Here is a 26,967-nt window from a genome sequence, read left to right as displayed (position 1 = left end):
AGGGTTCCCCCTAGAATGACTCCCCTCCCTAGGCCTTCAGCACTGGCCCTGTAAACCCACTTCTCCAAGGTGGCCAATAGCTGGTCTGGCTCCGGGCTGTCCTGGCCTTGGATCATCTGCTCCCGGCTCAGGCGGATGATGTCACACAAGGACTGGGACGCGTTGGAATGTTGCTGGGAAGGGGAGACAAATGAGGACCCACCACAAGCTAACCATCTGTTCTCAGCCCCTCATGGACAGAGAACAGCTATACCGACACAGGGACATGTGCTACAAGGGAGGGAGCTTCCAGAAAGGAGACATACATACATGCACACACAGCAATGCTTACAGTCACTGTATGTCCATTGTTTGGTGAATGGAAAACAAGGCTTAGTCTATCCATGCCATGAGGTGTTCCTCAGCCGTGAAAAGAAATGAGAGACTAACTCATGCTACAATGAAAAGGAACCTTTTCTTTACAGTGCTGAGGATGGAGCCCAAAGCAATGTGAAACCTCACTCGAGCTCTACTACTGAGCTACATTCCCAGCCCAAGGATGAACCTTGAAAACATTCTGTCAAGAGATTAACTAGACACAGATAATCATGCAATTAATGATGCCATTTACATGAAATGCCTAACAGGCAAAGTGAGAGACAGAAAGCGATCTGTTTGCCAGGACAAGAGGGGGGAGAGGGAAATTGAGATACACTGCTAATGGTTGCAGTGTTTGTTTTTTGTTTGTTTTTGTTCTCCAAGGTAAGGTCTCCCTCTGGCCCAGACAGACCAGGCAGGAATTCACTATGTAGTCTCAGGATGGCCTTGAACGCACAGTAATCCTTCTTCCTTTACCTCCCAAATGCTGGGATTAAAGGCATGTGCCACCACACCTGGCTGGCCTTTTTGTGAGTATTAAAAAAAATATTCCAGGGCTGAAAGGATGGCTTAGCAGTTAAGTGCTTGCCTGTGAAGCCTAAGGACCCTGGTTCAAGGCTCGAGTCCCCAGGACCCATGTTAGCCAGATGCACAAAGGGGCACACGTGTCTGGAGTTCATTTGCAGTGGCTAGAAGCCCCAGCGTCCCCATTCTCTCCCTCTGTCACACTCAAATAAATAAAAATAAACCAAAAAAAAAATTTTTTTTAAATATTCCAGGGCTGGAGGGATGTCTTAGTGGTTAAGCTGCTTGCCTGCAAAGCCAAAGGACCTCAGTTCGATTTCCTAGTATCCACATAAGCCAGATGCACAAGGTGGCACATGCTTCTGGAATTCATTTGCAGTAGCTGGAAACCCTGGTATGCCCATTCTCTCCCTCCCTCCCTACCTCTCTCTCTCTGCCTCTTTCCCACTTTGAAATAAACAAATATATATATTTTCATTCCACGGCTGCAGAGATGGCTTAGTGGTTAAGGCATTTGCCTGCAAAGCCAAAGGATCCCGGTTGGACTCTCCAGGACCCATGTAAGCCAGATGTACAAAGGGGCGCATGCATCTGGAGTGAGTTTGCAATGGCTGGAGGCCCTTAAATGCTCATTCTCTCTCTCTCTTGCCTCTTTCTAATAAATAAATAAATAATAAATAAATTTGTAATTGTATTAAAATATATATATATTATATTCTAAGCTGTCCATGGTGATCTATGACTAGAGGCAGGAAAACCAGGAGTTCAAAAGGTATTCCATAGCCAGGCATGGTGGCGCATGCCTTTAATTCCAGTACTCGAGAGGTAGAGGTAGGAGGATTGCCATGAGTTCGAGGCCCTGATATTACATAGTAAATTCCAAGTCAGCCTGAGCTAGAGTGAGACCCTACCTCAAAAAAACAAAAACAAACAAAAAAACAAGGTATTCCTCAACTATATAACATAGCATGTTTGAGGCCAGACTAGGCTACAGGAAATCCCCATCTCAAAAAAATAAATCTAAATTTGATGTGCAGTGAATATACCAAAAAGCACAGCTCTATGCCCTGCAATGGGACTGTGTACACAAAAAGAAAGCAGCACAAGCAGAGAAGTGAGTCTGACCTAGCAGTCACAGCCAGGGTCCAGCCCTGTGGCCCTTACCCCTCAAGGGATCCTAGCCACACCTTCAGCCCTTCATGAATGACAGCCCACACTCAGGGCATGACAAAAGGGTACCCACTGTTCCCTTTTCTTACCATTCATCTTTTATTTTGTTTTATTTATTTTCTGAGGCATATTTTCACTCTAGTCCAGGCTGGCCTGGAACTCATGATAATCTAATCCTCCTACCCCAAACTCCCAAATGCTGGAATCATAGGTTATGAGCCAGTGTGCTCGGCTACACCATTCATCTTTTAAAGAGGGCACAACCAGACATGGTGATGTATGATTTTAATCCCAGCAATCGGGAGGCAGAGATAGGAGGACTGCTGTAAGTTCAAGGCCAGCCTAGAACTACAGAGTGAGTTCCAGGTCAGCCTGGGCTAGAGTAGGAACCTACCTTGAAAAAATACTAAAAACAAAAACAAATAAATAAATAAAATAAAGCCAGGCATGGTGGCACATGCCTTTAATCCCAGCACTCAAGAGGAGGATTGCTTTGAGTTCAAGGCCACTCTGAGACTACAGAGTGAATTCCAGGTCAGCCTGGGCTAGAGCAAGACGCTACCTCGAAAAACCAAATAAATAAAATAAAATAAAAAATAAAGGGAGCATGATGTGAAAAGCCTAGTACATGCCAGCTGGCACTCACATTGTCATCCTTTGATGGGTGGATCTGCTCAATCAGCCGCTGGACAATCTTCTCCTCATTGAGCCACTGAGGAAAAAGGGCAGACTCCTAAGCATCTATATCCCCACTGCACCCCACCCACTCACTCTGGCCCGGCCCTCCTCACATTGAAGACATCCTGCCGCAGCTGGGGCCGCTCCACACAAGTAAGCAGGCGCAACAGGAGGTCCATGATGGCTGAGGTGCCGATGTGCCTCAGCAGCAGGTCAACAAAGTCATCCTTCTTTCGTAGGAAGGACACAAGCTGGGGGTACAGGGCTATGTGAGGACACAGGGTCCCGAATCCTACCACCTTACCTCCTACACAAATGCTGAAAGGCAGTAGGCACCTGGTCTGTCTTGCGGTTGATCAGGATGCCCATGACCTTGCTGAAAAAGCTGGCAAGCAGTGGATTGAGGTTGTCACCACTCTGCAGGAAGCCGTAGAGCCGGTTCAGGAGGGACTCATCTGCACCCAGGGCATCATTGATCTGGGGCACATCAGAGGTCAGGATCTCACAGGCTACACTGGGGTACCTGGGAAATGAGTGCAAGGTAGGTAGGCCTCAAAGAAGGTAGGAGACCCATCCTTTTGTCTGATCTAACACAGGGTTTCTGGAATCAGATGTGCTACTGTTGCACCATGAGCTCACAAAACACAGGGCTTTTGTGACATGTTTCAGGAAGGGAAAGCAAAAAAGAAATGAAGGCCCCTTCACCTCCTGTACCTTCTTCAGGCCTCCTTCTGAAGAAGACGTGTGGGTTCCCTAACCTCCAAGATGACATCTGATCTGTGCCTGGTCCCAAAACTCCTGCATCTCCTGAATCTCTCCTACCACTAATTCCCATCCCTGATGTCATTTACATCCTCAGCTCCTGCAAACTATCTGAGTCCCCATACCCCTACCTACTCCCGGGGTCACCTTTTTAAACACCTATACTTTTTTTTAGATATATGCAGGCTGTCTGACAGCCCAAGAGCTACTCTGCCCAGATGCTATCCAAAGCCCCATAGGAACACTGTTTGCGCCAGATCTGACCCAAAACCTGTAGGGAACTTATCAGGTGTTCCATCCCTGGAACACAGGCTCCTAAGGGCAGGGCAGAAAGCTCATGGCCATCAGTACACAGGTGTCAGGAGAAAGGCAGAACAAAGGGAACATAAGGGTCACTCTGTGGCCCCTCACAGAGGTGCTATCGGTGGCAGCAAGGGACCAGTCAGGTTCTGAGCTCTATAGCTGGCACTGCCTTGCCAAACCCTCGATGAAACAGGCAAGCTAGGGAGCAGCCTTGTCTCTCCATCCATCCACCCATCCATCCAAAGGACTCTAGGATAGAAGATGGAACAAGATGGAGGGTAGCACCAGGGTACTGGACAGGAAAGACAGTTAAGGGCAGAGTGGCAAGGCCAGCAGCAGGAGGATCTTACACAAGTAGGAAGATAAGGAAGACAGCAAGACAGCACCAAAACCTCAAGGGCCCAATAGGACCATGCTTGTCTGGTCCTGCCTTCCTGAGACCAGCATCTGGACTTCATCTGTGCCCCATGCAAGAATCAAGAAGAACTGGGCTAGAGAGATGGCTTAGCGGTTAGGCGCTTGCCTGTGAAGCTTAAGGACCCCGGTTCGAGGCTCGGTTCCCCAGGTCCCACGTTAGCCAGATGCACAAGGGGGCGCACGCGTCTGGAGTTCGTTTGCAGAGGCTGGAAGCCCTGGTGCGCCCATTCTCTCTCTCTTCCTCTATCTGTCTTTCTCTCTGTGTCTGTCGCTCTCAAATAAATAAATAAAATAATTAAAAAAAAAAAAAAAAAGAAGAGCTGTGTCTCCTCCATCTATAGAGTTCTTCACACCCTGCACTGTGCCAGGAACCAAGGTCGTTGGTGGACAGATGCAGTGCCACTGTACTCTTGGATCTCAAAATCCCAAACATCCAGGCATGATGGCACACACCTTTAATCCCAACACTGTGGAGGACTGCTATGAGTTCAAGGCCAGCCTGAGACTACAAAGTCACCCTGGGCTAGAGCAAGCTCCTACCTTGGGGGGGGGGGGGGCAGTCTGGCCAAGCATGGTGAAACACACCTTCAATTCCAGCACTTGGGAGGAGGCAGAAGTAGGAAGATTATTATGAGTTCAAGGTCAGTCTCTCTCTCTACTAGTTCATAAAACTCAGTGTTCAATTCTATAATCATCCTAGGGGCTGGGGAGATGGCTCAGAGGTTAAACACATTTGCTTATGAAGGCTGTTGGCCTGGGTTCAGTTCCCCAGTCACCAATATAAAGCCAGATGGGTACTTGTTTGCAGCAACAAGAAACCCTGTTGCATATAAGTGCAAATAAAGAAAAATATGTAACATTATGAAGTCATCCCAGTAAAGATTACTAATTGATTAAAAACATCAGAAAGTGGTTAAGGCTCTTGCCTGCAAAGCCTAAAGATCCAGGTTTGATTCTCCAGTACCCTCATAAATCCAGATGCACAAGGTGGCGAATGCATCTGAGTTTATTTGCAGTGCCTGGAGGTTCTGGTGCACCCATTCTCTCTCTCTCTTTCAAATAAATAAATAAATAACTCAAATTAAAGTCAACTTAAAAAAAAATAAGGGCTGAGATTAAAGGTTAAAAAAAATAAATAATAAGGGCCTGGAGTGAGAGCTTAGTGGTTAAGGTGTTTGCCTATGAAGCCTAAGGGCCCAGGTTCAATTCTCCAGGACCCACATAAGCCAGATGTACATGGTGGCACATGCTTCTGGAGTTCATTTACAGTGACTAGAGGATCTGGCACACCCATTTTCTCTCTCTCTCTTTTTCTCCCTCTCTCTTACTAATAAATAAATAAAAATAAAAACTTGAAAAAAAAATTTAAAAAGAAAGTTGTCCAAGCAGCACATGTCTTTAATGACAGCACTCAGGAAGTGGAAGCAAGACAGTCAGTAGTTCAAGGTCAGTCTCAACTACATAGGGAGTTCAAGACCAGCCTTGAATACATAAAGACAAGACGCTCTCAAAACAACAAAAAGTATCAAGGAAAAAAAGGTAGGAGTATGTTTAACAAATGCAATGAGATTAGCAAAAAAAAACATGGCTTCTTGTTGAGGCTGGCTGGGTATGTCTGGAGAATCCATCATACAAAGCTTGTAAAAAACTGCTTTACAAGCATCATCCACCTAGATGAGCTGTGTGACTGAGAGGAATCTGGCTCTGCTGGCCTCAGTTCCTCATCCTCAAAGCCTAGTCACTGAGTGCAGAGGAGAGGAGGGACTCACTTGTAGCGCAGCCGCTCTTCACCACTGGCAGGTGGCTCCTGGGTGACCCAGGCCACCATGGCCTGCAGGTGGGGTGGCTGTAGCAGGAAGTCCAACAGCTTTCGGTTGATGACCTTGCACTCTTGCAACACGTCCTCCTCATCCAGGAGCTCGGGCAGGCTAAGGTCCTCCTTCTCCAGCAGTGTGTCCAGGTGCGAGCTTGTGTGCAGGTCAAACTTCCAAAACATGGCGCCCTACAAGCACAGGCACAATCAGCATGTCAAACATGCTTGGGAGCCCTTCTGTATAAGGCACCAGCCACAGTGGCCAGGTGACCCCTCCAGTACCCCTTTCCAGGCCCCAGAAAGTTTGCATGCTGGATGATAGGGTCAAGCCTGCCCTACACAGTGGCTGCCCACAACTGAGCACCCATTATTAACACCATGACCAGGCATCTAGCCCCATCAGTCACTCTACAGCCCACCAGCTCAGCCTCCAAGCTGTCTCCCTGCAGTCCAAGGGATCACTTCAAGTTAAGCCCAACTATCCTGCCCACTCAGCCTGGTGAAGTCCTCAGTGTAGACCACATGGGACCTGCAAAGAAAAGCCAAACATTCTGAAGAGTGATCTCAGGTCATCCCCATGAGCCAGTGTCCACAAGCAAGCAGTCACCACTTGAACTTTTGGCTTCAGATTAATTTCAATCTGTATTTGCAGAGCAAATTCAAACACCCCATGACCTCTAATGCACAGCTGCTACCCAGCCCAGCAAATAACGCCAGGCCGCCTGTGAGATGCCGGGTGGTGGCAGCAAGTAGAGAGGAAGTCTGCTCATCTCTAGGCTGTGGCTGTTGCCTAGACACCACACACACAAACACAGCCCAACCATCCCCACACCCAGGCCTGCTACAGGGGAAGAGGAAAAACTGGGGTGGGGGCTCCTAGGACAGGACAGCCACTAATCTGGGCCCAAAGGAATCCATGACCTAAAACAGCTCTGCAAGAAAACAAAGTGAGCTGCCAACCCCATGTTCTTTGGCCATACCTGGTCAGGTAGTAGCAGTGAGAGAGCACACAGGGGACACTAATCAGACGGCAGTGCTATCCTGAGCCTCTGACTGGCACTAATGCATTGCTACTCACAAGGAGCCTATGAGGCTCTAGAGACCATGAACCACAACAGGCTTAACCTGTTCTCCTAGCTGTTTATTCAAGAAGCACTATAGGGCTAGACAGATGGTTTCAAGGTTAAGGTGCTTGCCTGTGAAGCCTAAGGACCCAGGTTTGATTCCCCAGTAACCATGTAAGCCAGATAGACAAGTTGGCACATGAATTTGGAGTTTGTTTGTAGTGGCTAGAAGCCCTGCCCACCCCCCCTCAAATAAATTTTTAAAAAAATTTAAAAGGAGGAAGCCAGGCGTAGCAGCACACACCTTTAATCCCAGCACTTGGGAGGCACAGGTAGGAGGATCGCTGTGCGTTCCAGGTCACACATATACAACATAGTTAATTCCAGGTCAGCCTGAGCCAGAGTGAGACCCTACCTCGGAAAAAAAAAAAATTTTTAAAGGAAGGGCTGAAAGCCAGACATAGTGGTGCATGCCTTTAATCCCAGCACTCGAGAAGCAGAGGTAGAAGGATCAATGAGAGTTCAAGGCCACCTTGAGAATAGAGAGTGAATTCCAGGTCAGCCTGGGCTAGAGTGAGCCCCTACCTCAAAAAAAGGGGAGGGGAGCTAGAGAGAAGGCTTAGTGGCTAAGGTGTTTGCCTGCAAAACCAAAGGACCTCAGTTTGATTCCCCAGGACCTATGTAAGCCAGATGCACAAGGTGGTGCATGCATCTGGAATTCATTTGCAGTGGCTGGAGGCCCTAGCACACCCATTCTTTCTCTCTCTCTCTTCCTCTGCCTCGTTCTCTTTCAAATAAATAAATAAAAATAAAATATTTAAAAATAAATAAATAAAGCCGGGCATGGTGGCACATGCCTTTAATCCCAGCTCTAGGAAGGCAGAGATTGGAGAATTGCCATGAGTTCAACGCCACCCTGAGACTACATAGTTAATTCCAGGTCAGCTTGGGCCAGAGTGAGACCCTGCCTCAAAAAAACCAAAATAAATAAATAAATAAATAAAAATTTAAAAGGGCTGGGTGTGGTGGCACACACCTTTAATCCCAGCACTCAGGAGGCAGAGGTAGGAGGATCACCATGAGTTCATGGCCAGTCTGAGACTACATAGTGAATTCTAGGTCAGCCTGGGCTAGAGTGAGACCCTACCTCAAAACAAACAAAACACTTTAATTAAATTAAAAATAAATAAGGAAGGGAGGAGGATACTTAATAGGTTGATATTGTACACATGTAAGTACAATGATTGTAATGGGGAGGTAATATGATGGAGAATGGAATTTCAAAGGGGAAAGTGTGGGGATGGGGAGGGAGGGAATTACCATGGGATATTTTTTTATAATCATGGAAAATGTTAATAAAAATTTAAAAGTTAATAAATAAATAAATAAATAAGTAAAGACCACTTTAAACAAAAAGCAGCACTATACATGTGACATAAAGTCACAGCTGCTCCCACACACAGAAGCTTTCATGACTCTGTCAGTTGGGGTGGGAGGAGTTGGAACCCAAGTTTTCTAGGACCTAAGAGGCCACCTGGGCCCCAAGGACAGCATCTGTGGCGCTCTTGCCACAGGTGAGGTGCTGAGCATGCTGTTCATCTGCCTCCAGAGGGCTCCCAACCACCTGAGGCAGAGGCCACAGCCCACCTCATGCCACCCTGGATGAAGCTAGGGCAGAGCACAGCACCAGTCCCTCTATAATGCCCTCCAGAGCTCTGCATAGCCCTTCCAGGCCCAGCTCTGCTCAGACTTCCAGTCTCCAGAGACCCTCTGGTCTACATGCAGCCAGAGTGACTGCTGGGCCAGGCATTGTTGCACACGCCTTTAATCCCAGCACTTGGAGGCATAGATAGGAGGCTCTCCTTGAGTTCAAGGCCACCCTGAGAGTACATAGTGAATTCCAGGTCAGCTGCACAAGTGAAACCCTACCTCAAACAAACAAAGTGATTGCTGGGCCCCAGGAAGCAGAATTCCTTCTCCAGTCAGCAAAGAAACTGTCATGGCCTCGGGTTGCTCTCAAGTAAAGCTTGGAAACCTACCTTCATTCTTCCCACATCCCTTATTCAGCCCTGACCACAATGCTCTTTGTTCTGTTTCCAGAACTTGCTTAAGCTTAGGTCGACCTCAGTGACTGCCCTAGCAGTTTGTTTCTTCTCATCTTTGAGTTCTCTATTTCTTCCAAAAGGGCCTTCCCCAGCCCTGCCTCTGTCCATTGCTCTGTACTGCACAGCGCTTGCTTATCATTACCTGGAAATATCTGGAAAGACCACTACCATACAGTAATGATGTGTTGGCAGTACACATGCTCTGACTTTAAAGATTACTCTTTCCAAACCTTCCTAGGTACAGCACATAGCCCAGAACCTGCACTGTGGCCATAAATGCTCACAAATATCAGATGAAAGATGTGTTGTCACAAGGCCCCTGGCCCTGAGGCAAGAGGCTGCCAGTTAAGGAACAGATAACATAAAATCACTCGGACCCCCTAGCTCCAGCCTGTCCCAGCCAAGCAAGGTGAGGCAGAGAGAGGTGCCAGATCCCCCAGGACAAGCTGGGAAGGGAAAGGCTCATCTCCGAGGCAGTGCAGGTGCTGGGTGTGTTCTCTCATATTGGAGTGAGGATGCAGGCACCCCCTACATAACAGGAAACAGAGAAGAAGGGCCAGTTTTACCCACATGCCAGACCTCCTCAGAGACCCTTCCCTACTTCCTATCACACTTAAGGATGAAGAATCAGAGATGAGAAACCAAGGCTCCACCGAGGTCTTGACCAGCCCAAAGCACACTAACAGTGGGAAGGGCTGGGGAGGGGTACATTTCCTGATCTAAGAGTACCTGTGCTCAGAATCATCTCAAAAGCCACCACCAAGACATTAATCATAATTCTGCTGATTTCTGGCCAAAGCCCATGTGCTGGGATACAACATCAAGTTCAACATGGGCCTGCCTCTCTATACCAATGACTTTTCACAAGGCAGTGAGGACACTAAAAAAGTGCCCAAGCCAAATGAAGAAAGCCAAAACCAAGAACCACTGCTGCATAGTCCCACTGATAATGAAATGTCCAGGACCAGAAAATCCAGACAGCAGATTCAAAGTTTTCAGGAACTAAGGGAGTTAGGAGGAACTGCTTATATGAAATTTCCTTTTAAAATATTATATATATCAAGCTAAAGCACTGTAGTGCACACCTGTTTTCCCAGCATTAAGTGGTAGAGACAGGAGGATCAGGAACTCAAGGTTACATAAGCAAATTCAAAGCCAACCTGGGCTACATGACCCTGTCTCAAATAATACAAAATTCTAAGATCAACTGTGAGAAAAATGAGTGAAAAAGAAATGAAATAAAGCCAGGCACGGTAACACATGTCTTTAATCCAGCACTCAGGAGGCTGAGGTAGGAGGAGGATGGCTGACTTCACAGCCACCCTGACACTACATAGTGAATTCCAGTTCAGCCTGGGCTAGAGTGAGAACCTACCTCAAAAAACAAATGAAAGAAGATGAAGAAGATGAAGATGAAGAAGAAGAAGAAATGAAATAAAACTGTAATGATATCTACACAAAGCTGTGAAAATACTAGGACCACTGAATTGTACGCTTTAAATGGATAAACTGTAAGGCCTATGAATTGTTTTTCAACGAAAACTGTTACCAAAGAAACAAAACCCGCACTGGACCATCACAGTGCAGCCAGGCTTGGCCCTAGTGCAATGTCCCAGCCACTCCATAAGCTGACAAGGTGCCAGCTGGCCTAGAAGAATTGAAGCTTACCAAGGCTCTGCTCTGGGGACTTCAACCAGGTCTTCCTTCCCACCCCTTACTACCAACATCTTCAATTCTGCCGGAGTAAGTTTGTGCACTAAGATGGCAATGGCTGAGTGTGAGGACTGAGCAACATGGAGCCTCACCAAAATAGCTCTCTATAACCTACAGGTAGTCCTAACTACACTCTAGGCACAAGGTCCAGGCCTGCCGCTTGCACTCCATGTCTGCTTCGGCTCACACCACAATTCTCTCCAACAACTACCTACCCCATTGCTGAAGGTCAATGCCCAAGCCTTCTCTTGTCTGGAGAAGGGCCTCCAGTGCATTACACTTGCGGCAGCCTAACTCTAGGCAGTACCACACAGACCAGCAGCCAGCCTACTACCATGCAGACCAGCTAGAGGATCACAGTTAGGAAAAAGCACTGTAGTGGTCATATGCAGTTTGAGGGTTGACAGGGGAGCTGTCCAAGTGGGCTCCTGCAGAGACTAGGTTGAGAAGCATAGATGGCATACACTGAGTATAGCACTGTGAAAGTATTTTTCACAGTGGCTAATAGGGTGCCATACACAGAGAACTAAACAGCTCAACTAGCATCTGCTAGCAAAACATTTTCCTGTACTGGGGGAAAAAAAAGGAAAGAAAGGAAAAAAGGCTCCCCTCCACAATGGGGGACAAGGCAGGGCCGAGATACCATGTGTGCAGAGCAAAGGCACTTGCCCCTTCAGTATTTTGTCTGCATTATCACACAAGAGAAAGAATTCTCCTGTCCACTGACACATAATCCCATCTGGAAAGGGAGTTCAAGGCTAGAGAGAGAGCTCAGTTGTACAGTTCTTGCCTTGCAAACATGAGAGCCACATAAGTTTCATCTTTAAACGCATGTAAAAATGTCAGGTGTAGGAGGGGAGGGCTGGAGAAATGGCTTAGTGGTTAAAGACCTAAGTTCAATTCCCTGGTACCCACATAAAGTCAGATGCCCAAGGTAGCACATACATCTGGAGTTCACCTGCAGTGGCTAGAGGCCCTGGCGTACCCAGTCTCTCTCAAATAAATATTGAGAAAAAAAAAAAAAAAAAGCCAGGCATGGTGGCACACAATTTTAATCCCAGCACCTGAGAGACAGAGGTAAGAGGATCACTGTGAGTTTGAAACCAACCTGGAAATACAAAGAATGAATGGCTAGGTCAACCTGAGCTACAGTGAGACCCTACCTTGAAAAAACAAAAGAATAAAAGGAAACAAACACAAAAAAAAAGCCAGGCATGCTGTATGTTTATGATCTCAGCACTGGGGAGGCAGAGAAAAGTGGATCCCTGAGTCTAACCTAATTAGTGAGCTCTAGCTCCAAGCTTACAGACTCTGTGTCAAAAAAGGTAGATGGGAGCCAGGTGTGGTGCACACGCCATGAGTTCGAGGTTACCCTGAGACTACATTGTGAATTTCAGGTCAGTCTGAGCTACAGTGAGACCCTACCTTGAAAAACCAAAAAAAAAAAAAAAAAGCCAGGCATGGTGGCGCACGCCTTTAATCCCAGCACTTGGGAGGCAGAGGTAGGAGGATCACTGTGAGTTCCAGGCCACCCTGAGACTCCACGGTGAATTCCAGGTTAGCCTGGGCTAGAGTGAAACCCTACCTTGAAAAACCAAAAAGGAGAAAAGAAAAACCAAAAAAAAAAAAAGGTAGATGGGGCTGGAGAAATAGATGGCTTAGCGATTAAGGTTGCTTGCCTGATAAGTCTAAGGACCCAAATTTGACTCTTCAGATCTCACATAAGCCAGACACACACGGTAATGTAAGTACACAAGGTCGCACATGTGCACAAGTGGCTCGAGGACTGCCAATTCTCCACCCCACCCACATTTTAAAAAAAAGGCTAATCTGTTGGGCTTGCCTCAAAAAAAAAAAAAAAAAAAAAGGGGACAGAGCTAGAGAGGACCAGAGGTTGATCCCCCAGTACCCACATAATGACAGATATACAAGATGACATGTGTCTGGAGTTCGTCTGCAGTGGCTAGAGGCCCGTTCTCTATCTGCCTCTCTCTCTCTTTCTCAAATAAATAAAGTGGATGGGCCAGGCAGGGTGGCACATGCTTTTAAGGAGGCAGACGTAGAGAATCACTGTGAGTTCAAGGCCAGTCTGAGATTACATACTGGGCTAGAGTGATACCCTAACTTGAAAAATCAAAATAATTAAATAAATAAATCCGTTAAGTGGATGAAAGCTCTCTAGACAGTTCAACAGATAAAGGCCCTTGTCTGCAAAGCATGACTATCCAGGTTTAATCCTCTAGTACCCACATAAAGCCAGACCCACAACATGGTTCATGTGCCTGTTGTTCATCTACAACAGCAGGAGGCCCTGACAAGCCACTCATGTATATATATGCACAGGAGCACATGCATTAAAAAAGGGGAGGTTGGGGCTGTAGAGATGGCTTAGCAGTTAAGGCATTTGCCTACAAAGCCAAAGGATCCCATTCGATTCTCCAGGACCCAGGTAAGCCAGATGCACAAAGGGGCACATACATTTGGAGTTTGTTTGCAGTGGCTAGAGGCCCTGGCATGTCCATTCTCTCTCAAATAAATAAATAAAATATATTTAAAAAGGGGGGGGGGGAGTGGAGAGAGGCTTGGAGATGACTCAGCAGGTGAAGCCATACAAGTATGAAGGCCTGAAAGAGCATGAGAATTTCAATTCAATCCCCAACACCCACGTAAAAAGCCAAGAGTGGTCACACATACCTTTATCTCTAGTCTCGTGGGAGGGAGAAACCACAGAATTGCTGGGGTTTGCTAGTCAAGCCGGTTTGGCCCAAAACAATGGAAGCTCTGAGTTCAATGAGAGACTCCATCTCAAGGAAATAAAAGACTGATGATACAGGAAAACATCTGATGTTCTCCTCTGGCATGCACATGGGGCGTGCATATCTACACACACATGTACATATGCTACACACACAGCCAAAAAAGGGGGGCAGAGGAAGAGAGCCACATGGCTATCAAGAGGCAGAACCCTATGCCTGTAATCTCAGCACTCAGGAGGCAAGGTCATCCAAGGCTACACAGGGAGTTCAAGGCCAGTCTGGGATATATGAGACCCTGTCTTCAGGGAGGGAAGGAAGGAAGGGTGCAGAATCCAGGTAACATGCCCTGGTCTTCTGACAGAGGCAAAAATTCTCACAGCTGAACCCCTCATCCACTCTCTTGCATGACACCTGATTAGAGGCACAGGCCATGATCCTCATCCTCAAACTCCCCATCCTTGGCTCCAGCTTCCATCTACCTGGATGAATAGGTCAAGCTTCCTTCCCATAGTTGGCTTCCTAGAGAACTGGGCTAAGGATGTCTGGAATAAGCTGGGAAAGTCCTGGCCAGTGTGAGGGATAGTCTTCAGAAGCCTCCACATGAGCTCAGGCAACCAAGACCATAAAGTGCCTAATCTAGGTGCTCAGACCACATCCAGAGTCAAGCAGGACAGGTGGGAGGCAGTCACAACCCCAACCATGACACTAGTCAAAACATGAAAGCAGGAGAGGCTCAGTGTTTGCCCAAGTGACTCAAGTATTTTTCCTTGGATCATTCGTATACTCAGGCAGGCACCACACATCCTGCCACCCCCATCCTTTGCAACTTTCAGCAACTTCAAGAAAACGGAAGTGACTACTACTGGTTTTCAGAGACGGTTTGAAAACCATGATTCTGTCTGCTAACGGAAGAAGGGGAAATTGTAAATGAGAAAGGAAGCCATTAGAAACAAAAAGTACCTCTGCCTCTCCTACCAACTAACACCATGACCTCTGGCTTGTTTTGCTATGTTGTTCTAAGGCCTCTGACACCAGCTGGTCTCCTGAACTCTTCTCCTTCCCCTGGCTCAGACCCACACTGTCCTCACTATTGCTACCTCACTACTGTCCCTCCAAACACAGCTGTGCTTGACAGGGAAGCCATGGACAGGTAGATCCTTTATCTGCCAACTCTTCTTATCCTGCCCTAACTCCCAACCACCTAGAAACAGAGGATAAGGGCAGAGAAGCCTCTGGGATAGCCAAAGCTACCAGAGCTGCACTGAAGCCCAGCCGAGGCTCCAGCATTAGCACAGGACCAGCATAGGCGAGGCTGACTGGCAGGTCTAGGAGAGCCCGCTGCAAGCAGCAGGCCTGCTAGCTAATCCTTAAAAGGCTGGATGGTTCAGAGACAACAAAACTTCATGCTTCTTATGCCACAGTAAGCACTTGGCCAAATCTGGAAAGAAGGTTCAGGACGCTCAATTCCAAAGTGGGTTAATAGCAACCTAGCTGAGCAGGATCCACAGTGTGTGGCTGTAGAGCAAGCACACCACCACCCTGGCAAGGGAGATATGGGGGACAATCACTTGCAAAAAGAGTCACTAAAAGGAGGGCCTGGTGAATGCCAGCCACATGGACTACCATTCCCTGACTTGGGGAAAGCCTGGGGTTTAGGGACTCTCAGTGAAGGAGGCAAATCAGGGCTGGAGAAATGGCTTAGAGGTCAAGATGCTTGCCTACGAAGCCTAAGGACCCATGTTCAACTCTCCAGGTCCCACAAGCCAGATGCACAAGGTGATACAAACATGCAAAGTTGCACAAGTGCACAAGGTGACACATATGTCTGGAGCTCAGGGCTAGGGGCCCTGGGACACCAATATTCTCTCTCCCATTAAAAAGCCAGGTGGGCAGACACAAAATGGCCTGGATATCCATGACCTCACAGTGCCTGACACAAGACTATCATAATAGGAGGAAAAGATCATGACATCAAAATAAAAGAGAGACTGATCGAGAGGGGTTGGGGATATGATGGAGAATGGAGTTTCAAAGGGGAAAGTGGGGGGAGGGAGGGCATTACCATGGGATTTTTTTTTATAATCATGGAAGTTGTTAACTTAAAAAAAAAAAAACTGAAAAGAAAAATAAATAAATAAAAGCTGGGTGTGTTGGTGTACACCTTTGATCTCAGCACTCTGGAGGCAGAGGTAGGAGGAGCTTCATGAATTCAAGGCCACCCTGAGACTACATAGTGAATTCCAGCTCAGCCTGGCCTACAGTGAAACCCTACCTTGAAAAAAAAAATTTTTTTTTAAGGGGGGGAGCTGGGCGTGGTGGCACACACTTTCAATCCCAGCACTGGGGAGGCAGAGGTGGGAGGATCACCGTGAGTTCAAGGACACCCTGAGGAATACATAGTGAATTCCAGTTCAGCCTGAGCTACAGTGAGACCCTACCTCAAAAAACCAAATAAATTAATTAATTAAACAAAAGAGGCGGGCTACAAAGCAGGCACCTACCCCTCAAGCCAGAACTGCTCTTTGAGCAAAGTGACAGCTCTGGCCCAACCCCAGGGCATATAGTAATTAGGAAACACTAAGGAGGCAGCCAAAGACTAAAGGGACTGAAGGCTCACTTAGTACTCATCTCTGGGGTTGCCATGGGTTTAAAGAAAAAGTAGAAAATAGCCGGGCATGGTTTAATCCCAGCACTTGGGAGGCAGAGGTAGGAGGATGGGACTACGTAGTGAATTCCAGGTCAGCCTAGGCTAGAGTGAAACTCTACCTCGAAAGAGAGAAAAAAAAAAAAGTAGAAAATACCAGTGAAGAGATCTGAAATAGCCCTTGGAAAAACAGAAGAGGAAGCCAGACTTGATGGTACATACCTGTATTCTTAGTATTTGGGAGACTGAGGCCAGACTAAGCTACATAACAAGGCCAGCCCAGGCTAAATAGGAAGACCCTGTTTCAAAAAAAAAACAATAAAACTAAACAAAAAATGTCAGGTTCAGGTCTTATTTTCTTTGTTACTCTTCAATCACTTGGCTTATAAGTATGCACTACTGCACCTGACCAGAGTTCACATCTCTCTAACCTGAAATCTGTGTGACCTACCCCAAGGATCGCTTGGCCTGGTTTCCTTGTCTGGAAAATGCCTCACAGATTGAGTTTATTCTAAGGCAGCACTTCCCTATGAAAACTCTGGTCTAGTATGGGTGTGTTCCAACCAAGCCTGTGCTGAGTGATTCCATCTCTCTCACTCGAGCACCCGGCCTCACTTCACCTCTTGCTGCAAGTGTAACAAACAGTAAAGGCACTCGGCACTTGTGCCTCACATGACTGCTCTCAGCCTGGATGGGCTGCTCCCTCTAGCTGCACTACAGCTCTTTTGAGTCTGATTATCTTCTTCCTAGGTCTGACAGGCATCTGCATCTACACAGGTAAAAAAGCCTATGCAGGCCTGCTTCCATAGCATTCCCTGGCCATTCTATGATGGCACCAGAGCCTCAACTCTGTGGAAAGATGGGCCTCTTCAGGCACCTGCCACCTCCTGCCCCTGGAGCTGCCACCCAGGATCTAAAAGAACACCAGGTACAAAACTAAAGGTACTTGTTGGGTTAGTGAAAACTGAAGGCAGGGGGGGAAGGTGATCTACAAAGGTCACTTGGCCAGAGATCCTGAAGAAAAAGACAAAGGGGGACAGGGGAAGATGAGAGGTTTTCTTCTAATACAAAGAAATGGTACATGACCCCAACAAAAGCAAACCACCAAAAAGATGAATGTAAATCAACATACACAATAATGCACTCACCACATGAGTTGCAGCACAGCAGACAAACTCAGAAGTTCATACTATACTCAAGCAAAAGGTAGGGTCTTTCCCTTATCAGCACTAACATTTGTTTATTTGTGATAAGAAGGCTGTCCTGTGCACTGTAGAATATATATATAAATACATATATGTGTGTGTGTGTGTGTATGTATATATGTATGTATGTATAAGTTTTTTTTATTTTTGAGGTAAGGTTTCACTCTAGCCCAGACTGACTTGGAACTCACTTGTTTCTGGCTGGTCTCGAACCCACAGCGATCCCCCTACCTCTGCCTCACAAGTGCTGGGACGGAAGGTGTACAGCACCACAGCCAATAGATATTAAACAGCATCTTTGCTGCCAGGACATGCACCCAGTAGATGTTAGTAGTATACCTCCACAGTTTTTAATATTTTATTTTTATTTATTTATTGGGGGGGGAAATAGAGAGAATGAGCATGCCAGGGCCTCTAGCCACTGCAAACAAACTCCAGATGCTTGCGCCACCATGTGTATCTGGCTTACATAGGTTCTAGGGAATCAAACCTGGGTCCTTAGACTTCATAAGAAAGCACCTTAACCACTAAGCCATCTCTCCAGCTCCCTCCACAGTTTTAACAACCAAAACAGGTCTCCTAACTTTACCAAATGTCCCCTAGGGGTGACATCACACTCACGGAGAACCACTGGAATGTATTATCCCCTATCAAACAGTATCCCAAGGCAGAGATGGGAGGATCACCATGAATTCAAGGCCACTCTGATCAGCCTGGGCTATATAGAATAAAACCCTATCTCAAAAACCAAAAACAGGAAGGATGCTGGAGAGATGGCTCAGCTGTAAAAGCACTGCCTGTCAAGCCTAATGACCTGAGGTTCATTATACACAAAAGCCAGATGTATAAAGTGTCTCATGCATTTGGAGTTCATTTGCAGCAGCTGGAGGCCCTAGCATACTCATACTGTCTCTTATCTCTCTTGGCTTGCAAATAAGTAAATAAAGGGAGAAAGCCCAGCACTTGGGAGGTAGAGGTATGAGGATTGCCATGAGTTTGTGGCCATCCTGAGACTACATAGTAAATTCCAGGTCAGCCTGGGCTACAGTGAGACCCTACCTCAACCCCCCCCCAAAAAAAAAACACAAAAAAAACAGTATCCTACCAAGAGCTCCTGGGGAAATGGCTTAAATGGTTAAGGGCACTTGCTGAGCAAGCATGAGAACCTGAGTTTGAGCCCAATACTCAGATGTAGTTGCACACATCTATAACCCCAGCACTGAGGGGGTAGAATCAAGAAGATCTCTGGGGCTCACTAGTCAGGTAGTCTAGCAGAAAAAAAGAAAAGGATCAATGATCTAGGGTTAAGAGACCTTCTGAAGGAAATAAGGCAGAAGAGTGAAAGAGGCAGATACCTGATGTCCTCCTCTGATCTCTGCCTGCCCATCTGCACACACGTGTACATACATCACCCTGGTGCACTTCAATTGTGCCTTGCATTTGGCAACAAGTAAATACAAACAATGTGTTTAATCCCCAGAACCACCTCTGTAGAGAGCACTCCTAGTATGTCCGCTTACAGATGAGGAGAGGAGGAGGCACAGAGCATTTGTGAAACTTGTCTAAGGACTCACCACTTGGGAAGGCAAGAGTCAGAACTCAAACCCCATTCTAACAGGACAGAAGGTACTGCTCTAAACAACTGGCCTTCACTGTCTCATCTCAATCCCAAAACCAGTCATTGAATTTAGGCAGATTAGACAAAGATGTAAGACAAACAACAACAACAACAACAACAAAAAGCACAGTATTTTAAAAAGCAAAAGCCAATTCTAACTGCTATTTCACCACTACTAAGTGTATATGGCAGGGTGTGGCAAGTGCTTCCACACAAACGGTACATGTTACTCCATGGAATGCCTAACAAACAACTCATAACGCGTTCATCAAGCAACAGAGCCCTTGCAGTATTCTCCCGGGTAGATCCTCTCTCTCAGGTCACAGGCAAACCCTGTTGCAGGTTCTTTTACAACTCTGAATCCAGTACCACATCTGACAAACAAAGCAGCTTCCTCTCTAGAAACATCCTGCCTTCCAGGCAGTGTTAACTGGTATTGTGTCCTCAGTACAGATGCCTGTGTATGTACAAGAGTGATCAAGAAAGACCCTAACCAGGGCTGGAGAGATGGCTTAGTGGTTAAGCGCTTGCCTGTGAAGCCTAAGGACCCCGGTTCGAGGCTCAATTCCCCAGGTCCCACGTTAGCCAGATGCACAAGGGGGCGCACGTGTCTGGAGTTCATTCGTAGAGGCTGGAAGCCCTGGTGCGCCCATTCTCTCTCTCTCCCTCTATCTTTCTCTCTGTGTCTGTCTCTATCAAATAAATAAATAAATAAATAAATAAAATTTAAAAAAAAAGAAACTGAAACAAAGGCTTATTTAAAAAAAAAATAATAAGAAGAAAGAAAGACCCTAACCAGTGGTGACCCAGGCCTGTAATCCCAACTACTTAGAAGACTGAGGCAGGAGGACTGTGGGTTCAAGACCTGACTGGGCTCTGCACAGTGAGTTCAAAGCAAGCCTGAGTAACTTAGTGAGACCCCAGTCTCAAAATTTAAAGGTGGTTGGCTCGGGGTGGAAGCACACACCTTTTGTCCTAACATTCAGGACCACCTTGAGTAGAGACCAGCCTGGGAGCTATGGAGTGAGTTTCAGGTCAGCCTAGACTAGAGATCCAGTCCCCCCGCCACCCACACAAAAGTAAAAGTGGTGAGTGCTGCCAAGTATGATGTTGGCACACGCCTCCCAGCACTCTAGAGGCAGAGGTAGGAGAATCACCACCCTGAGTTTGAGGCTACCCTGAGACTACATAGTGAATTCTAAGTCAGCCTGGGCTAGAGACCCTACCTCAAAAGTAAATAAATAAATAAAGTGGTGAGTGTTCAGGTTATAGCTCAGGGTAGAGCACTTACTAGCATGCATGAAGCCCTGGGTTCGATCCCAAACACACACACACACACAAAAGTTAAATTAAATTAAAAAATGGCTCTAACTAGGTTACACCTAAAACCCTGGACAAACATTCCCAGAGCCCTTCTTCCCCTTGCCCTCTCACTTCTACACTCAACCCACTCAATCACAGGGCCCTCAACATTCCCACCTTCACATATCTGCACGTGCTGTTTCTTCCACCCGGAAGGCTCTTCTTCCCACTCTCCATCTGCTAACTCCTCCTCAGCCTTTCCAGACAGAAAAAGCCACCCATACGGCCAGCCTCACCAGTTTCTTCCCACTCTGTGGCCTTCTGCCACTGCGCCCTGGGTTACATCCATCACAACACAATGATTGTGACCATCCCGCTCTGCCTTTGTCTCCCCAGGGACTGGACCAGAGTCCTTGGGCATCATGACTCCCCCATCCCTCCCTCCTGGGCCCAGCACTAGGCCCTACACCTCAGTAGGCCCCCATTCACATTAATGACACCCAAGGCTGACTGTTCCAGCGAAAAGAGGTTCCCAATTGCCTCCGCACCCCAAGAAGCCAGGGCAAGGACCTCAAAGGAATGGCCAGCCTGTTCATGCCTTCCTGAGCGGTGTGGGTGAGAATCAGAGATGTCAAGAACCCAAGAAAGCCCACAAGGGAGACACAGAGAGGACAGAAGGGCAAAGCAGAAGGCGGGAAAAGATGAAGGTGTTCAAAGGGGGTTAAGACATGGGGGAACAGGGGAAGTGAGCCCCGGAAGAATCGGAAGAGAGCTGAGTCAGAGCGTGGCAGGTGGAGGTGAAGTGGGTCCCCGAGAGAAGAGATGGGGAGGAGAAAGAAGCAAACGAGGAAGGGCAGAGGAGGAGGAGCCCAAGGGACTGACTAGAAGGGGGAACGAGGGGAGTTAGGATGCGAGTGGGGGACTGAAGACAGAGGCAGAAGCCTGAGTGTTCAAAGGGGGTTAAGACTTGGGGGAACAGGGGAAGTGAGCCCCCGAAGAATCGGAAGAGAGCTGAGTCAGAGCGTGGCAGGTGGAGGTGAAGTGGGTCCCCGAGAGAAGAGATGGGGAGGAGAAAGAAGCAAACGAGGAAGGGCAGAGGAGGAGGAGCCCAAGGGACTGACTAGAAGGGGGAACGAGGGGAGTTAGGATGCGAGTGGGGGACTGAAGACAGAGGCAGAAGCCTGAGTGTTCAAAGGGGGTTAAGACTTGGGGGAACAGGGGAAGTGAGCCCCCGAAGAACCCGAAGAGAGCTGAGTCAGAGCGTGGCAGGTGGAGGTGATGTGGGTCCCAGAGAGAAGAGACGCGAAGGAGGGAAAAGGAGGTGAGGAAGGACAGGGGAAGAGCCCAAGGAGAAGGAGCAACGAGGGGAGTTGGGATGCGAGCGGGGGCACTGAGTGGGAGGGAAGACAAGAGACTTTGGCGACACTGACAAGTGGCCGAGACCTTGGGACGGCGTGGGTTGGGCGGTGAGGGGCGCCGAGGAGGAAGACTTGGGGTGGGTGGGTTAAGGCGGGGAGGGACTGCTAGCGTGATGGGACGAAGGGGGAAAGGAGTCAGGGTAGGGTCTAGATTTGGGGCTCACCTGCGCGGGGGGGCGGCGGCTCCTCACACTCGGGGCTCATCGGGGCGCCCCCAGCCGCCCCGCCGCCGCCGGCGGCTCCCGACCCTGCCGCAGGGGCCGGCTATGTGAGGCCGGGGGCTGGTGGGGGGACGGCGGGCGGCGGTGCTGGGGGTGCGGAGGGTTCGCGCAGGCGCCTGGGCCGGAGCGCTCGGGCCCGCGCGAGTGACTTCGGGTCGCGAGGGAGGGAGGGAGGGACGGAGGGTGGTGGGGAGGGTCACCCGGACGAGAGCCGCGAGGTCGCCTGGTGAGGATCGACGACGGAGTCGGACGCGCTCGTTCCACAGCGGCGTTCGCCCAGGGAGGCAGCGGCGAGGCCCGCGCAGGCGCCTCCGAGGAAGGGACGAGGGAAGTCGTCGTCGTCCCCCCCGCCACCCCCCCAGCGGGCTTCCCCAAGCCGAGACAGGAGGAAAACGACGACGACGACGACAGAATAAAAGTCCTTCTCCCGCAAGCCCCAACGGGCCGGCACGGCTGCACGGACACCGACGGCTGCCTTCCCAGGAGCGGCGGGAGCTGCCCGAGGCCTCGGCAAGATCACCTCAGGAGGTGGGGGGGAGCCCTCAGACGCCCGGCTTGCTCCGCCACTGTCCCACAATGCCCCGAGCGCGGGAGGACCGAAGAGGCCCCGCCCCTACCGCCGCCGTCCTCGGTGCGCAGGTGCGTGAAGGGGACGCGCGGCAAACCATGCAATGCGCACGCGCGCTCGGCCCCCCCTTCCCTCGGGTCGCTCCGGAACTCCGCCGCTGTGCATGCGCCTGCGCCCGTTGTTGCCAACGGTCTTTCCTCCCCCCGCCCCCACCAACCCTGAATGAACCCTGGCGGCCCACTGCGCAGGCGTCACTGGACACTCCTCCGCCCCGCCCCTCCCAAACAGCGGATTGGCAAAAGCCCCGGGTGCGTTTCCTGCTCCAGGATTTCTCTCCCTGCTTCTGCTCCATAGGCGATCCAGTCGCTACTTCTGTCTCCTTCAGTCACATAGTTGTGCTTTGGCTGTCGGAATCCGTTCTCTGTTTTTTTTTTTTTTTTTTCCTGCCCACCCAAAGCTGGGCACTTTTGTTTCACCGGGTGCATCTGGCAGAGCTTTGGGTCTCCAGGGCCCGGCTGCCAGTTTCTGCACAAAGCTTCCTCTAATAGCAACTGGGAAAGGCCGTGTATCATTCACTGTTCACTCAGGGCCCATCAATCTCTGAGCCTGTTTCCCCCAACTTTGATATCTCCCTCTGTGGACTTTAGTGAGTGCAAGTGAGACTGTAACTGGGTCTCCCCCCCCGCCTTTTGGTTTATTTTTGCGGTGCTGGGCATTGAACCCAAGGCTTTGGACAACTGCCTTACCACTGACATCCACAGCCCCTAACTTTTACTTTTTTTTCTTAATGGTGCACATTGGTTATTTTATTATTATTATTTGCAAGCGGAGAGGGGGTTCTGAAGAGATGGCTTAGCGGTTAAGGCTCTATTTCCCAGGACCCATATAAGCCAGATGCACAAAGTGGCGCATTCGTCTGGAGTTTGTTTGCAGCGGCTGAAGGTCCTGGAGTGCCCAGTCTGTCTCTCTATCTGCCCCTCTCCTTCTCTCTCTGTCTCTGTGTCTGTCTCTGTCTCTCTCTCTCTCTCTCAAATAAATAAAATAAAAATAGAAGCTAGGTGTGGTGATGCACGCCTTAAATCCCAGCACTTCGGAGGGAGAAGTAGGATTATCACCATGTGTTCTAGGCCACCCTGACATTTCACAGTGTATTCCAGGTCAGGCTGGGCTAGAGCAAGACCCTAACTTGAAAAAAATCAATAAAAATAAAATGAAATAGGAGGGGTAGGAGATCCCAGTGAGCTCGAGGTCACCCTGAGACTACATTGTGAATTCCAGGACAGCCTGAGCTAGAGCAAGACTCTACCTCGAAAAACCAAAAATAAATAAAATATAGAATGGGCACACCAGGTCCTCTAGCCTCTGCAAATGCACTTGGGATGCATGAAACACTTTGTGCATCTGGCTTTACGTGGATACTGGTGATCAAACCCTGGGCTGTTAAGCTTTGCAGGCAAGCTTTTTAACTGCGGGATCATCTCTCTAGCCCCTTTATTTAACTATTTATTTATTTATTCGTTTTTAATTTTATTTGCAAGCAGAGAAAGAGAAGAGAGACAGATAGAAAGAGAATGGGCTCGCCAGGACCTCTAGCCACTGCAAATGAACTCCAGACGCATGTGCCCCTTTTTGCGTCTGGTTTGCATGGGTCCTGGAGAATCAAACCTGAGTCCTTTGGCTTCCCAGACAAATGCCTTAACCACTAACCCATCTCTCCTGCCCAGTTTATTTATTTTTAAAAATATTTTATTATTTATTTGCAAGCAGACAGAAAATGGGTGCATGCACTACTCTGTGCATCTGGCTATACATGGGCACTGGGAAATCGAACCCTGAGGCCCACAGGCTTTGCAAGAAAGTGCCTTTAACCACTGAGCAATCCGACCCCAGATTGGCACTTTAGAGGGACAGTCTATTAAACTGATTGTGCATGTGATTCTGTTCTAGTTGTCCTGCATCTCAAGGATGTTAGTTATACATTTGTTTTTCCCCATCTCCTAGCTCCTTGCCAGTGCCTTTAATCTTTGTCATTTCCATCTGCTTTCACTGATGTTGACACCAACCTGTCAGTATATATGACTTTTTCCCCATCATGCCTCTTCTGGACCGTGCTGTTTCTAGTGTGTCTGGTGGACATGGTGGTAATGGGTTCATATGGAAGCCAGCCCGTGCTGCTTAAGAGATGAATGACAATGATTGAGATGGGGAGGTAATATGATGGAGAATGGAATTTCAAAGGGGAAAGTGTCGGGAGGGAGGGAGGGAGGGAATTACCATGGGATGTTTTTTTATAATCATGGAAAATGTTAATAAAAATTTTAAAAAATAAGTTAAATTAAATTAAAAAGTAAAATAAAATAAAATAAAAAAAGAGATGAATGACACATGTGAATGTTGGTAACACTGGTCCTGCTGCTCCCAGTGTCTCCCAGTGGCTATCCAGAGCACCATCTCATGACAAAAGCAGACCACACTAAGACCAAATGTGTTTGTGTGTTTATAAAGTTCTTTTGGGGGGCTAGAGAGATGGCTTAGTGGTTAAGGGCTTGCCTGTGAAGCCTAAGGAGCTCCAGCACCCACATTAGCCAGATGCACAAGAGGGTGCAAGCATCTGGAGTTCGTTTGCAGTGGCTGGGAGCCCTGGCGCACCCATTCTCTCTCACCCTTCCTCTCTCTCTCTCTGCCTCTTCCTTTCTCTGTCACTCTCAAATAAATAAATAAAAATGAACAAAAAAGTTTTTAAAAAGCCGGGCGTGGTGGTGCACGCCTTTAATCCCAGCACTCGGGAGGCAGAGGTAGGAGGATTGCCATGGGTTCAAGGCCACCCTGAGATGACAGAGTTAATTCCAGGTCAGCCTGGACCAGAGTGAGACCCTACCTCGAAAAACCAAAAAAAAAAAAAAAAAAAAAAAGTTTAAAAAAATCATTGCTATCCTAAAGCAATATGTGGCATTTTCCCAATAAAAGTAAACGAGATATAACACACACCACTATATATAAAAAAAAAGTTCTTTTTTTTTATTCTTTTTTGGTTTTACTAGGTAGGGTCTCAGAGAGAGAGACAGATAGAGGGAGAGAGAGAATGGGCGCGCCAGGGCTTCCAGCCTCTGCAAACGAACTCCAGACGCGTGCGCCCCCTTGTGCATCTGGCTAACGTGGGACCTGGAGAAGCGAGCCTCGAACCAGGGTCCTTAGGCTTCACAGGCAAGCGCGTAACCGCTAAGCCATCTCTCCAGCCCCACAGTGATCCTTCTATCTCTGTCTCCACGAGTGCTGGAATGAAAAGCGAGTACCACCACACCCGGCTATAAAGTTCTTTTTTGTTTCTTTCCAGATAGGGTCCTGCTCTAGCTCAGGCTGACCTGGACTTCACTATGTAGTCTCAGGGTGGCCTCAAAGTCATGGTGATCCTCCTACCTCTGCCTCCCAAGTGTTGGGATCAAGGGCGTGCGCCACCATGCCCAGCCTGTGTTAGCATATTTTAATTCTCCAGTTCCTTCCCATAGTCAAGCCAGACACATACATACACTCTATTTACCATAAGATGCAAACCCTATTGATTTCGTGGAGGTGGAATGGGAGAGAGGAATATTTGCTGTTCAGTCTAGCTTGTAGTTCATTGTGGTTGCCACACATTTACCACTCTTCCCCTGACATCTTTTATTATTATTATTTTAACAGTCTCATGTTACCCATGTTGGTGTGGAATTCAGGATGTAGGTGAGGATGACCTTGAACTTCTCTTAGCTCTGATGGCTAGGATTCAGGTGTAGGCTACCTTGGAATTCACTCTCTAATCCCAGGCTGGTCTTGAACGTCCATAATTATAGACAATATCCCATGGTAATTCCCTCCGTCCCCCCACTTTCCCCTTTGAAACTCCACTCTCCATCATATCCCCTCCCCTCTCAATCAGTCTCTCTTTCATTTTGATGTCATCATCTTTTCCTCCTAGTATGATGGTCTTGTGTAGGTAGTGTCAGGTACTGTGAGGTCATGGATATCCAGGCCATTTTGTGTCTGGAGGAGCACTTTGTAAGGAGTCCTACTCTTCCTTTGGCTCTTACATTCTTTCCGTCACCTCTTCCCCAATGGACCCTGAGCCTTGGAAGATGTGATAGAGATATTTGAGTGCTGAGCACTCCTCTGTCACTTCTTCTCAGCACCATGGTGCCTTCTGAGTCATCCCAAAGTCAGTGCCATCTGAAAAGAGAAGCTTCTCTAACCAAAAATGAGAGTAGCATTAATATATGTGTATGAACATTAAGAGAAGTGCTTACTGGGCAGTTTGATGAGCATAGTATATACATTTAGCCAGTCTGCAGCAG

At 48.0% G+C, this 26,967-nt stretch overlaps 1 protein-coding gene across 2 annotated transcripts in view; it reads right to left on the bottom strand.

Moving 5' to 3' along the window:
• Positions 1-22,084, bottom strand: part of Ppp6r1 (protein phosphatase 6 regulatory subunit 1) — a 34,702-nt gene extending 12,618 nt beyond the window's left edge. The window contains exons 1-6 of one of the 2 annotated variants that reach the window (XM_045133718.1): positions 22,015-22,084; positions 5,982-6,214; positions 3,067-3,253; positions 2,844-2,981; positions 2,699-2,764; positions 61-173 (exon numbers count right to left, since the gene is read on the bottom strand). In XM_045133718.1, the coding sequence (XP_044989653.1) occupies positions 61-173; positions 2,699-2,764; positions 2,844-2,981; positions 3,067-3,253; positions 5,982-6,208 (731 nt within the window). In that variant the 5' untranslated portion in view covers positions 6,209-6,214; positions 22,015-22,084. Of the gene's footprint in view, positions 1-60; positions 174-2,698; positions 2,765-2,843; positions 2,982-3,066; positions 3,254-5,981; positions 6,215-22,014 lie in introns of those variants that run through there. The other variant, XM_004672671.2, reaches the window with a different exon arrangement.
• Positions 22,085-26,967: the final 4,883 nt, after the last annotated feature.

The sequence above is a fragment of the Jaculus jaculus genome, chromosome 14, assembly GCF_020740685.1.
Source record: "Jaculus jaculus isolate mJacJac1 chromosome 14, mJacJac1.mat.Y.cur, whole genome shotgun sequence".
NCBI classification, from domain to species: Eukaryota; Metazoa; Chordata; class Mammalia; order Rodentia; family Dipodidae; genus Jaculus; species Jaculus jaculus.
The sequence above is the reverse complement of the archived record's forward strand: the minus strand, read 5'-3'. Positions and strand labels throughout refer to the sequence as shown.